Source organism: Bufo gargarizans, chromosome 9, assembly GCF_014858855.1.
Source record: "Bufo gargarizans isolate SCDJY-AF-19 chromosome 9, ASM1485885v1, whole genome shotgun sequence".
NCBI lineage: Eukaryota > Metazoa > Chordata > Amphibia > Anura > Bufonidae > Bufo > Bufo gargarizans.
Genome location: NC_058088.1, coordinates 84,984,703 through 84,998,716, shown reverse-complemented (window position 1 = coordinate 84,998,716; position 14,014 = coordinate 84,984,703). Strand labels below are relative to the sequence as shown.

At 44.9% G+C, this 14,014-nt stretch overlaps 1 protein-coding gene across 1 annotated transcript in view; it reads right to left on the bottom strand.

The window, feature by feature from the left end:
- The window catches only part of CHRDL1 (chordin like 1), a 98,181-nt gene that overhangs the window by 20,579 nt on the left and 63,588 nt on the right, over positions 1 to 14,014 (bottom strand). The window contains 3 exon segments of the mRNA XM_044305971.1: positions 4,876 to 5,026; positions 5,028 to 5,054; positions 6,056 to 6,123. Coding sequence (XP_044161906.1) covers positions 4,876 to 5,026; positions 5,028 to 5,054; positions 6,056 to 6,123 — 246 coding nt within the window.

The window sequence follows — 14,014 nt, the reverse complement described above, 5'->3', positions numbered from 1 at the left end:
AAATTGTGACAAAAAATAAAAAATTCTAGGAACTCGCCGTGCCCCCCACGGAATACCTTGGGGTGTCTTCTTTCCAAAATGGGGTCACTTGTGGCGTAGTTATACTGCCTTGGCAATTTAGGGGCCCAAATGTGTAAGAAGTACCTTGAAATCAAAATGTGTAAAAAATGGCCTGCGAAATCTGAAAGGTGCCCCTTTGCCCACCTTGGCTGCAAAAAAGTGTCACACATCTGGTATCGCCGTACTCAGGAGAAGTTGGGGAATGTGTTTTGGGGTGTCATTTTACATATACCCATGCTGGGTGAGAGAAATATCTTGGCAAAAGACAACTTTTCCCATTTTTTTAATACAAAGTTGGCATTTGACCAAGATATTTCTCTCACCCAGCATGGGTATATGTAAAATGACACCCCAAAACACATTGCCCAACTTCTCCTGAGTACGGCGATACCAGATGTGTCACACTTTTTTGCAGCCTAGATGCGCAAAGGGGCCCAAATTCCTTTTAGGAGGGCATTTTTAGACATTTGGATCCCAGACTTCTTCTCACACTTTCGGGCCCCTAAAAAGCCAGGGCAGTATAAATACCCCACATGTGACCCCACTTTGGAAAGAAGACACCCCAAGGTATCCAATGAGGGGCCTGGCGAGTTCCTAGAATTTTTTTTTTTTTGCATAAGTTAGCGGATATTGATTTTTTTTTGTTTTTTTTCTCACAAAGTCTCACTTTCCGCTAACTTAGGACAAAAATTTCAATCTTTCATGGACTCAATACGCCCCTCACGGAATACCTTGGGGTGTCTTCTTTCCGAAATGGGGTCACATGTGGGGTATTTATACTGCCCTGGCTTTTTAGGGGCCCTAAAGCGTGAGAAGTCTGGAATATAAATGTCTAAAAATGTTTACGCATTTGGATTCCGTGAGGGGTATGGTGCGTCCATGTGAGATTTTATTTTTTGACACAAGTTAGTGGAATATGAGACTTTGTAAGAAAAAACAAAAACAAAAACAAACAAAAAATTTCCGCTAACTTGTGCCAAAAAAAATGGCTGAATGGAGCCTTACCAGGGGGGGAGTGATCAATGACAGGGGGGTGATCACCCATATAGACTCCCTGATCACCCCCCTGTCATTGATCACCCCCCCTGTAAGGCTCCATTCAGACATCCGCATGATTTTTTACGGATCCATGGATACATGGATCGGATCCACAAAACGCATGCGGACGTCTGAATGGAGCCTTACAGGGGGGTAATCAATGACAGGGGGTGATCAGGGTAATCACCCCCTGTCACTGATCACCCCCCCTGTAAGGCTCCATTCAGACGTCCGCATGATTTTTACGGATCCATGGATACATGGATCTGATCCACAGAACGCATGCAGACGTCTGAATGGAGCCTTACAGGGGGGTTATCAATGACAGGGGGTGATCAGGGTAATCAGGGTGATCACCCCCCTGTCACTGATCACCCCCCCTGTAAGGCTCCATTCAGACATCCGCATGATTTTTTACGGATCCATGGATACATGGATCGGATCCACAAAACGCATGCGGACGTCTGAATGGAGCCTTACAGGGGGGTTATCAATGACAGGGGGTGATCAGGGTAATCAGGGTGATCACCCCCCTGTCACTGATCACCCCCCCTGTAAGGCTCCATTCAGACGTCCGCATGATTTTTACGGATCCATGGATACATGGATCGGATCCACAGAACGCATGCGGACGTCTGAATGGAGCCTTACAGGGGGGTTATCAATGACAGGGGGTGATCAGGGTAATCAGGGTGATCACCCCCCTGTCACTGATCACCCCCCCTGTAAGGCTCCATTCAGACGTCCGCATGATTTTTTACGGATCCATGGATACATGGATCGGATCCACAGAACGCATGCGGACGTCTGAATGGAGCCTTACAGGGGGGTTATCAATGACAGGGGGTGATCAGGGTAATCAGGGTGATCACCCCCCTGTCACTGATCACCCCCCCTGTAAGGCTCCATTCAGACGTCCGCATGATTTTTTACGGATCCATGGATACATGGATCGGATCCACAGAACGCATGCGGACGTCTGAATGGAGCCTTACAGGGGGGTTATCAATGACAGGGGGTGATCAGGGTAATCAGGGTGATCACCCCCCTGTCACTGATCACCCCCCCTGTAAGGCTCCATTCAGACGTCCGCATGATTTTTACGGATCCATGGATACATGGATCGGATCCACAGAACGCATGCGGACGTCTGAATGGAGCCTTACAGGGGGGTTATCAATGACAGGGGGTGATCAGGGTGATCACCCCCCTGTCACTGATCACCCCCCCTGTAAGGCTCCATTCAGACGTCCGCATGATTTTTACGGATCCATGGATACATGGATCGGATCCGTAAAAATCATGCGGACGTCTGAATGGAGCCTGACAGGGGGGTGATCAATGACAGGGGGTGATCAGGGAGTGTATATGGGTGATCACCCCCCTGTAAGGCTCCATTCAGACGTCCGCATGATTTTTACGGATCCATGGATACATGGATCGGATCCGTAAAAATCATGCGGACGTCTGAATGGAGCCTGACAGGGCGGTGATCAATGACAGGGGGTGATCAGGGAGTGTATATGGGTGATCACCCGCCTGTCATTGATCACCCCCCTGTAAGGCTCCATTCAGACGTCCGCATGATTTTTACGGATCCATGGATACATGGATCGGATCCGTAAAAATCATGCGGACGTCTGAACGGAGCCTGACAGGGGGGTGATCAATGACAGGGCGGTGATCAATGACAGGGGGGTGATCAGGGAGTTTATATGGGGTGATCAGGGGTTTATAAGGGGTTAATAAGTGACGGGGGGGGGGGGTGTAGTGTAGTGTAGTGTTTGGTGGGACTGTACTGACCTACCTGAGTCCTCTGGTGGTCGATCCTAACAAAAGGGACCACCAGAGGACCAGGTAGGAGGTATATTAGACGCTGTTATGAAAACAGCGTCTAATATACCTGTTAGGGGTTAAAAAATTCGGATCTCCAGCCTGCCAGCGAGCGATCGCCGCTGGCAGGCTGGAGATCCACTCGCTTACCTTCCGTTCCTGTGAGCGCGCGCGCCAGTGTGCGCGCGTTCACAGGAAATCTCGCGTCTCGCGAGATGACGCGCCGATGCGTCCAGGAGGAGAAAAGCAACCACCTTCCGGACGCATCGGCGCGTTAGGCGGTCCGGAGGTGGTTAAAGGTGGAAAAAGTTCTGAAATGATTTATCTTTGTCTCGTTTTTTTACATCACAGAAACTTGACATTTTAACAGGGGTGTGTAGACTTTTTATATCCACTGTATTTAGAAGAGAGATGGAGCAGTAACATGATTGATAATGCTCTGTGCCTCTCTGGGACCTTTTTACTACAACATCACAGTGACAACTTTAGCTCACTGTGATGTTGTAGTAAAAAGATCACAGAGAGGCACGGAGCCTTATCAGTCATGTTACTGCTCCGTGTCTCTGCTGTCCAGAGTGGGGCTTGGCTCTCTTTCACGCAGCAGATTTACCCACACTGCATCCGCTCGTGTGAGAGCAAGTCAATATGTGGCTTATATAAAACTCTTTCTGAGGTCTATAGATGATATATTTGTGTTGTGGACTGGTACCAAAGTGCAATATGGGGAATTTGTGGACCACCTCAATACATGAGGTTTGCAAGTAAAATAAGTAGAACCCAGATGGAGTTTTTGGATGTCATGGCAAGGGTCAAGCAAGGGAAAATACACACAGAGGGGTACATAAAATCAACGGTCACAAATTCTATCTTGCTCTTCAGGAGTTTCCACCCTCCCTATGTGTAAAAGGCAATACCTTATGGGCAGTTCATAGGATTAAGGAGGATAAACCGTGATGAAACGGAATTCCCTGAACAGGACAAGAAATTAAAAATTAGACTTCTAGAGAGAAATTATCCAGAGAAGTTAATACATGAGGCCTGCAGTAGGGCACTGTGTAAAAGAAGGGAAGAGTTAATATATGGCCAGAAACAAGACAAGAAAGGAAGGTACTGTACCACAGAAGGGGAGACAGAGCAGTGTCTACATTTACAGATAGTCCTATGGCATCTGAGATACATAGGGGAATATTGAGTAATTGGCATATTCTGAGGAATGATGAACTGCTAAAAGGGAAAGTAAGTAACAACTCTGTAATCAGCTTTAGAAAAAGTAGTACGATAAAAGATAGAGCAGTACAGAGAAAATAAAAGGTTGCCAAGACCAATTGGTTAGAGAGGATGATCCTGAAAGGGAACAACAAGTGTGGACAGATAGTGAGAGCGAGGCATATCTTTATACGGGGAATCAGACATCAGACACTCGCATAAACGCTTCAAGGAGCATATAAGATCTAAGATCACCTAGGTTGATTGAGCATGGAAATGAAGCCCACAATGGAGATAGCAGGGTTTTGAAATTTGCAGGTCTAGAGTTGGTACATATGGCTTTAAGTGGAGGGGACAGACATAAAGCACTCTAGCAGAGACAAGCAAGATGGATAATGAGAACAGGGGCCATGGGACCACTGGGACTGAATGACAAAAACGAATTTAGTGTACTTCTATAATAGTAATAGAAAGTGTCCATCGCACTGTCTTTTAATGTTTATGTTTTTATGTTGATTTGGTAACTATGGTGATGACACATACCGGTTTCATGACAAATGCAAAATGGCCGTCGCCTGTTTGTAATGTCGCCCACATACCTGACCTGTATGGAGTTTTAACCTCAAAAAGCAGTGTGACTGGCTCTGAACTGTTCTGCCATAAGGCTCAATACAAAATTAAAGCAAAATGTGGTCTATTTGAATATGAAAAATTCTACATCATTTGAAGGTGGTATACCTTTCCCGTGCTTGTGGCTGTTGTTTATGACAATCTGTACAATAGTTCCTGAAGCTTGTTGAGGGTCAGCGACAACTCCACGGTTACTTCTTGTACTAGGGTGTTTAGGGGGGCTCAATGCATGTCTCAAAGCACTTGAGCCAGATGAATGGCTCATAAGATCTCTGATATGAATGCCGCTGTATGAATTCAAACACAATGACAAAGGAAAAAATTCTTACCATTTTGCCAATATTTAATCGATCAGTATACCTACATTAAAGGGGCTGTACAGAAAAAGAAAATCATGGCTGTTTACTTCCAGGCACAAAGTCACATGTGTCCACAGTTAAGTGTGTTAATGCGGCTCATCTGCTGCTCACTTCAGTGGGGCTGAGCTCCCATACCAATCACAGCCGATGAACATGCTTTTTTCTGGAATTCTGCACTTTTCTACTCCTGGACAACCTCTTTAAGGCCTCTTGCACATGACCGTATGGCTTTTTCAGTATTTTGTGCTCCGCAAAAAACAGATCCGAAAATATACTACAGATGACGTCCGTGTGCATTCCATTTTTGGCGGAACGGAACAGCTGGCCCCTGATAGAACAGTACTATCCATGTCCGTTATGCGAACAATAATAGGACATGTTCTATCTTTGAACCGAACAGAAAAACGGAAATACAGAAACGGAAGGCATACGGAGTACCTTCCTTATTTTGCGGATCCATTGAAATGAATAGTTCCGTATATGGTCCATATACGGAACGCAAAAAACAGAACGTAAATGGGGAAAAAAAAAACATTTGTGTGCAAGAGGCCTCAAGGGATTGTTTAAAACAGATTACTTATCTTCAGGATGGGTCATCAGTATCTGATGGGTGTGGGTCCGACTCCCAGCACCCCCGCCCTTCAGCTATCTGAACCTGCCTCTTCCTAGGCCGGCGATGTCATGTTCATTGGTCACGTGGCTCAATCCTATTCAAGTGAATGTAGCTGAGCTATAATACCAAGCACAGCCACCATCAAATGGACAGCATTGTACTTGGTAAAGCTGCATTCCATATACTGTATATATCAGCAGTACTCGATGGGTTCTGAATGACCTCTTGTTGTCTTCAATCATGTTCCAGTTACTGTATTTTCTTAAAACCTTTTCCACAGACCAATATCGAGTGATGTACATCACTATACACTTACTGCCTCTCTGTTTGCTGGCTGTCGAAATGTCTCTGTTTCATGGTGATCCCAGGACAACATGCCATCCCCTGTGAAAGGAACAACCAAAAGGAAAACATTTACATTAAAGGGTGTGCTAGTACTTACATATTCATGACATCAGGATAGGTCATCAATATCAGATCAGTGAGGGTCTGACACCCGGCATAACACCTATTAGGTGTTTTGGCTAGCTGCCAGCACCTGAAATATACCATTGAAGGAATTCTCCATCCACTGTGTAGTTTGCCACTTAACAAGAGCTGATCAGAATGAGAGCTGAGCTGCAGTACCCTGGCACACCCATTACACATTGGACAGAGGTATCTGCATCCATTTCTGTTCACTTTGTCTGACGAGTAGTCTGCTCAGCCCTCGCAGGATAAGCATAAAGGGGGTCATTTATTAAGCTGAAATACTCTTAAATTAGGTGTATTTCAGAAGCAGATGTCGGCGCAACGGTTCCCAGCTCACGCCAGGTCTAAAATTGTGGGCGTGGTGTGGGCAGGGAAGGAGGCAGGTCGGCATGCCCGTCTAATTCATAATTTTCTGCTCCTGTTTTAGGCATAGAAAATGGTCTAAATGTACATAAGACAGCTTGGAAGCTGTCTTACACTTAGAACTGGCCCTGGATGTCTGCGCCTCTTCATAACTATGGGACTTTATTAAGACCGGCGTATAGAACGCCAGTCTTAAAGGGGTTGTCCGGGTTCAGAGCTGAACCCGGACATACCCTTATTTTCACCCAGGCAGCCCGCCTAAGGCTAGCATCGGAGCATCTCATGCTCCAATGCGCTCCCATGCCCTGCGATAAATCGCGCAGGTACACAGGCTCTTTTGTTTATCATAACACACTGTGTTTGTTGACATTACCGGCTCTGATGGGTGGGCTTTAGCGGTGCCCTAGCCGTTTTACTGGCTAGGGCAGCGCTAACTCCCCACCCATCAGTGCCGGTGACGTCAACGGGCTTCCTGGCAGCCCCATGGAGAGCCCGATACGTCAAAATGCCTTTGCCCTGAGAGATTTAGCGCAGGGCAAAGGAGAGCATCGGAGCATGAACTGCTCCGATGCTCAAGTCAGGGGGGCTGCCTGGGTGAAAATGGAGGGATGTCTGGGTTCAGCTCTGAACCCCGACAACCCATTTAATAAATGTGCCCCAAACCCATTTAATAAATGTGCCCCAAAATGTATTTATTTCATCTCAGGACATAAACAAGTTGAAAACATAGTGTCGACCGGTTTCAGGCAGAGGAGCCCTTAGTCATGGCATAATACATAAAAGGTAAAATGAGTTTAAATTCTGAAAAACAATGCATGCATGGAGAACAACACTTTGGAAAATCTGGTATGGAAAAGTGGACTGTGCCTATAGAGAATATGCAAGAAAGCACACCAATAAAAAATAATTAATGACATAATTAATACAAAAATAAGCCAAATCCATTTTATGGTTTAAGCCATTTGGATAACGGCTGCCCATATTCAGTTTCTAAAATGCTTCATGTCTGCAGAGAACCCTCTTCCAGTCCCCTTCTTGTTTGGGTCGGTGCACTTTTTTGATTGCTTTCACCTGAGGTGAGCTCGTATCTCCTTGGTGCATATTCACAAAGTGTATTGCAGCCCTGGACAGGCTTTTGTGTTCAGGATTTGCTATACTGTTCAAATGTTCTCCGATTCTAGTTTTCAAGCCAAGTGCAGTGCAACCTCTATACTGAAGATTACATTTGTTGCACCCAATAATATAAACAATGTACAGTAAGTGCTATTACAATTTACAAATGAGGCCAACATATGTCTATAATTGCTGTAGGTAGATTTCACCTGTTTAGTGGGTACAACATTTGAAAAAAAAAACTTAGGCCCCTTGCAGACGAGCGTGTCCGGATTAGGTCCGGATGCGTCCCGGTGCATTGCGGCAAACCCGCGCGAGTAGGTACACAATTGCAATGTGTTTTGCACGCGCGTGATAAAAAACCGACTGTGGTATCCAGACCCGAACTTCTTCACTGAAAATCAGGTTTGGGTTCAAGGTTGTGCAGATAGTATTTTTTTCCCTTATAACATGGTTATAAGGGAAAATACTGTAATAGCATTCTGAATACAGATTGCATAGTAAAATAGGGCTGGAGGGGTTAAAAATATATATATATATTTTAACTCACCTTAATCCACTTGTTCACGCAGCCAACATCTCTTCTGTCTTCATCTGTGAGGAAAAGGACCTTTGATGACGTCACTACGCTCATCACATGGTCATTCACATGATCCATCACCATGGTGATGGATCATGTGATGAGCGTAGTGACGTCACCACAGGTCCTTTACCCAGGTCCTGAAGAAAGAAGACAGAAGAGATGCCGGCTGCGCAAACAAGTGGATTAAGGTGAGTTCAAATTTTTTTAATTTATTTTTTAAATAGCCCTATTTTACTATGCATTCTGTATTCAGAATGCTATTACAGTATTTTCCCTTATAACCATGTTATAAGGGAAAATAATAATGATCAGGTCCCCATCCCGATCGTCACCTCCGTACGGACGCCGCGGTATGGCATCCGTATCAGCCTATGTACCACAAAAAGGGAGATAGAAGAAACAGAATGGTTTTGGAATGGCCAAGTCAAATTCTTGACTTGAATCCAATTGAGATGCTTTGGCAAGACCTTAAACAGGAAGTTCATGCTTAAACGACTTCAGCTAATCAGCGACAGGTTGAAGTAGACTTACATAGCGCTACCTCTAACTAGTAAAGCACAGCCTTTCAGCCTGCCTCCCATTTCCCTGCATGGACTATTCTAATAAATGTGCTGTTTTACATATAAACTGTATTTCGTGAGCAGATTTATCAAAACTGTCTAAAAGAAAACAGTTTGATGCCCATAGTAACCAATCACAGTATAGCTTTCATTTTACCACAACAGTTTAAGAAATTAAAGCCAAGCTCTGGTTGCTACGAGCAACAATTATAGGTCATTTTAGACAGGAATCCATTACTGCAGGAGGAGACGTACTGCGTAGTGGATTCTACCAGCTTGTGTAGAGCAGGCTACTTGTGCAAAGCAGAAAGCTAATGAGTAGTGGATGCCCCTGGCATGGGTGAAAATCCGGTTGCCTCGCACCTCCTTTAAAAAGTGAGTTGCGAATGAGGGAGTTATCAAAATCTTTGTGTGTAGATACATTCAGTGTATTAGATATGAGGGAGAAAAATCAAGAATAAATATAAAAACTATGAAGCAACACGTGAAAGGTGGTCCACATATTCTGCTCTGGGATGATTATCTCATCCTGCCAAAGCATCCATATTTTGTATTTTAACTTTTTATGAAAAATGAAAGAAATGACAAACAAGAGTTTTCTAGAGCTGGTTGTGTTTTTTGCACAATGGGCATAAGCGGGGCAGAGCGGCTACACACAAAGGACAGTGATACAAGGTACAGGGTGGTGGAATACCCAGAGGGCAGAATGGTGACATCCAGGCATATTAAGGTGAAGGGTTTTCTAGAGCCCCTTGTATGTTTTACACAATAGGCCTAATCAGTGGCATCAGCAACAGTAGTACCCAAAGTGGGGATGCATTTGTAGTACCCCAGACCTGGGGGTATCTGCAATATCTGTTTATATAGTTTGTATTGTTATGTATTGTGATGTATGTTGTATGTTTCTGGCCTTTTGTTCCTGTAGGGGATGGTTGGCAAGGAGCAGGTGTACCCACCATGTTCCTCCCCTTTTGGTAGGAGTGGGCTGGTCCTGCTCCCTGCTAGGAAGAGGAGTTAGGCCCCTTGCAGACGAGCGCGTCAAGATTAGGTCCGGATGCGTTACGGATGCGTGCAGTGAAAACAAAGCCATTCAGTTTTGTTTGCGAACGCATTAAGTTGTTTAGTTTTTATCGCACGGGTGCAATGCAATTTACTGCGTTTTGCACGCGCGTGATAAAAAACGTAATGTTTACAAACAACATCTCTTAGCAATCATCTGTGAAAATCACATCCGCACTTGCTTGTGGATGCGATTTTCACTCAGCCCTATTCACTTCTATGGGGCCAGTGTTGCGTCAAAACATGCTGCGGTTTTCACACAACGCAAAAGTGATGCATGAAAACCACCGCTCATGTACACAGACCCAATTGAATGAATGGGTCCGGATTCGGTGCGGGCGCAATGCGTTCGCATCACGCACTGCACCCAAGCGGAGTTCTCGCTCATGGCCTCTTTTACAAGAGCGTGACTGATTAGGTCCGGATGCGTTCAGGGTGCGTTCAGTGAAACTCGCACCATTTTGCAAGTTCAGTCAGTCATAAAAAACTGTTGGTTTACAAAAAACATCTCCTAGCAACCATCAGTGAAAAACGCATTGCATCCGCACTTGCTTGCTGATGCAATGCGTTTTTCACTAAAGCCCCTTTCACTTCTATGGGGCCAGAGTTGCATTAAAAACGCAGAATATAGAACATACTGCAATTTTCACGCAACGCAGAAGTGATGCGTGAAAAACAACGCTCATGTACACAGCTGCATTGAAATGAATGGGGCCGGATTCTGTGCGGGCGCAATGCATTCGCCTCATGCATAGCACCTGTGCGGAAAACTCGCCCGTGTAAAAGGAGCCAGGGCTGCGTGAAAAACGCAGAATATAGAACATGCTGTGTTTTTTATGCAACGCAGAACTGATGTGTGAAAAAAAATGCTCATGTACACAGACCCATTGAAATGAATGGGTCCAGATTCAGTGCAGGTGCTATGCGTTCACGTCACCCATTGCACCCGCGCGGAAAACTCGCTCGTGTGAAAGAGACCTTACTGTTGAACTACAGAAAGGAGAAGCACATGTCTGAACTCCTGTTCCTGCTACAGATTCTCTAGATAAATCAACCTTATCCTAAGCCTCAAGTCAATCCTTGAGAAGACAGACAGCTACATCTAGCATTTGAAGACCCTGCTGTGAGGTTGTTGTTGTGGATGCACAAAAGCTGTGCTATTGTAGTGTCCCACTAGGTAACGGTGGGCACTACACAAGGGTCAATTGGGCCACGTGGTACTCCTACTCTTAAGGGACAGTGGCAGTATATTTAACCGTCCATTTTAATGTATTTTCTATATGCTTTTAAGTGTATTGTTCCCCTGTGATATGTGCAGCAGGCCTATTAGGGTGTAGTGTAGCATCCTATACACTAGAGGGAGATAGAGAGCCCCTAGTATAAATGTTCAGGCCCAGACAGGGAGGGGTTAGTCTATAGTCAGGAGACTGTGGAGACAGAAGTGAGAAGGCCCCAGCCAGAGACAAGCTGAGGGCCTCCTCCTGACATGCAGCTAGACAGCCCAGGCTTCTAGTTGCCACCAGGAGGCTAGTGGAAGAATCCTAGCCTGCCTGCAGTCCCTGAGCCAGAGTTATCTCAGAAGAGTCGCCCCAAGAGAAGAGTATGCCTCCTGGGAGAAACTTGCAGTTCCAACAAGCCAAGCAGAGCCAGTGTACCAGCTAACCAAGTAAGCTGAAGAGCAGAAGGATTATAAGTGTAAAGCAAGAATAAATACGAGAGGAAGATTTCTACCAAGGATAAAGCCAGTATTAGAGGATCCGGGCCTTGGGATAAGACCAGACAGGAGTTCTAATGAATAGTGTACACTATTTCTGAGGAGAAGGTACAGCCTGATCTGAGTGTGTTGTTGTTGCCCTCTGAGTATCTTGCAAGGAACAGTATACCTGCCATTATTGTGAAAGCCTGCTTGTGATGTGAACCTGCTATATGGAACTGTGCTTACAACAAACTGTACAAAGTTGAACTGTTTCTTAGTAAAGCAAAGTTTGGTTCACCACACCATCGTGTTCCTCATTTACTACAACTATAAATCGGTGTGCCACCGTTACAGGCACTGGCGTCACAAAATTTAAAGGGACCTTGCCCTAGGCACATTAAATACCTGCAACATCCAGGGCACCTCATCCACCATCAGGCCTGGTCCCTACATATAGAGAGTGCCCCAGAGGACTTCTGTGCCAGCCTCTCCATCACTGCTCTACGCCTGCCCAGGGTTCCCCTACAAACTGTGAGTAATCCTTTGCTTGCCCATTAACCGTGACCTCACATCGCAATACCCTGCAGGTCAGCGTACTGCACTATCTTATCAACTGTCTGCTCCAAATTACAAGTTGTTAGGCCCCTTTCACATGTGCGAGAATTCCGTGCGGGTGCAATGCGTGAGGTGAACGCATTGCACCTGCACTGAATCTGGACCCATTCACTTCATTGGGGCTGTTCAGATGGGCGGTGATTTTCACGCATCACTTGTGCGTTGCGTAAAAAAATCGCAGCATGTTCTATATTCTGCGTTTTTCACACAACGCAGGCCCCATAGAAATTAATGGGTCTGTGTGAAAATCACAGGTCCTTAAAGAAGAAGAAAGAAGAGCATGCCAGCTGCACGAACAACTGGATGAGGTGAGTTAATTTATTTATTTATTTTAACCCCTAAAGCCACATTTTAGTAAGTATTCTGTATTAAGAATGCTATTATTTTCCCTTATAACCATGTTATAAGGGAAAATAATAAAATATACAGAACACCTAATCCGAACTTTAGTGAAGAAGTCCGGGTTCGGGTTTGGGTAACACAGTCAGTTTTTTTATCATGCGTGTGCAAAACGCATTGCATTCGCGCTATAAAAACTGAACATCAGAACGCAATCAAAAAATCAAAACTGACTACAATTGCGAACCTACTAGCACGATTTTCCCTGATCACAGACGCAGCGCATCCGGACATGCTCGTCTGCAAGGGCCTTAGGGTACTTTCACACTAGCATTTAAAGTTTTCCGGTACTGAGTTCCGTCATAGAGGCTCAATCCCGGAAAAAAAAAAGCAGCAGTTTTGTCCTAATGCATTCTGAATGGAAAGCAATCCGTTCAGTAAGTATCAGTATGTCTTCCATCCCTTTTATGGTATTTGGCTGGAGAATATACCGCAGCATGCTGCATTTTTTTTTTCTCCGGCCAAAATGCGGATCCGGCATTAATTACCATTGAAATGTATTAATGCCGGATCCGGTACCAAGTGTACAGGAAATTGCCGCATTGACAGATCCGGTTTTCCGGTCTGCGCATGAGCAGACCTTTAAAAACGTAAAATAAATATATACCGGATGCCTTTTTCCGGATGACACCGGAGAGACGGATCCGGTATTTCAATGCATTTATCAGATGGATCCGCATCTGGAACCAGGAAACAAATGATATTCGTTTGCATATAGATTTCCGGATCCAGCAGGCAGTTCCCGCAACGGAACTGCCTGCCGGATTCTTCTAACGCTAGTGTGAAAGTACCCTTAGTTGTGCACGACGGAGAAAATTACACTGACACCTCTTCAAGGATCAAAGCACAATTCTTCAGCTTATTAGAGGAAGTTAAGCAGTATATGTGTACATCAGAGAGGGGCTTCCCCCCAGAGGCTCCTGGCATTATGGAACATTGGTCATTATACAAAAATAAATTTTCACTTCTGCGCAATTAGCATAGCTAAGGAATGTAAACTATAGATAAGTGGGGAGTGATACTGGATGTCAGCTCCATCTAGTAATGGCTTCAGATCTTTCAGTCTCATATCCACAACAAGGTGAGGGACTATGGCTACGACATCCATCATCCAGAACATTACTAGACCAGTACCACCTAAGTGCTAAGGTTGCAGCCATCCAACTTACCTCCATGATGAAGATTGTACTCAAAATCTGCTGCAATTGAATGTATTTAAAGTTCTACATTGCACTTAGTAAAAATAAAAAAAAACAGGGCCACTACCACTCCCATCCTATGCACTGCTGCACATTGACTGCTCATATTCTTACCATATCTAAGCTCAGAAGTTGCAAAAAACATACAGGGTATACGACATTAACAGGAAGTAGCTGCTTGTCCTGAACATAGTTTTTAAACTGTTCTCTTAGTTCT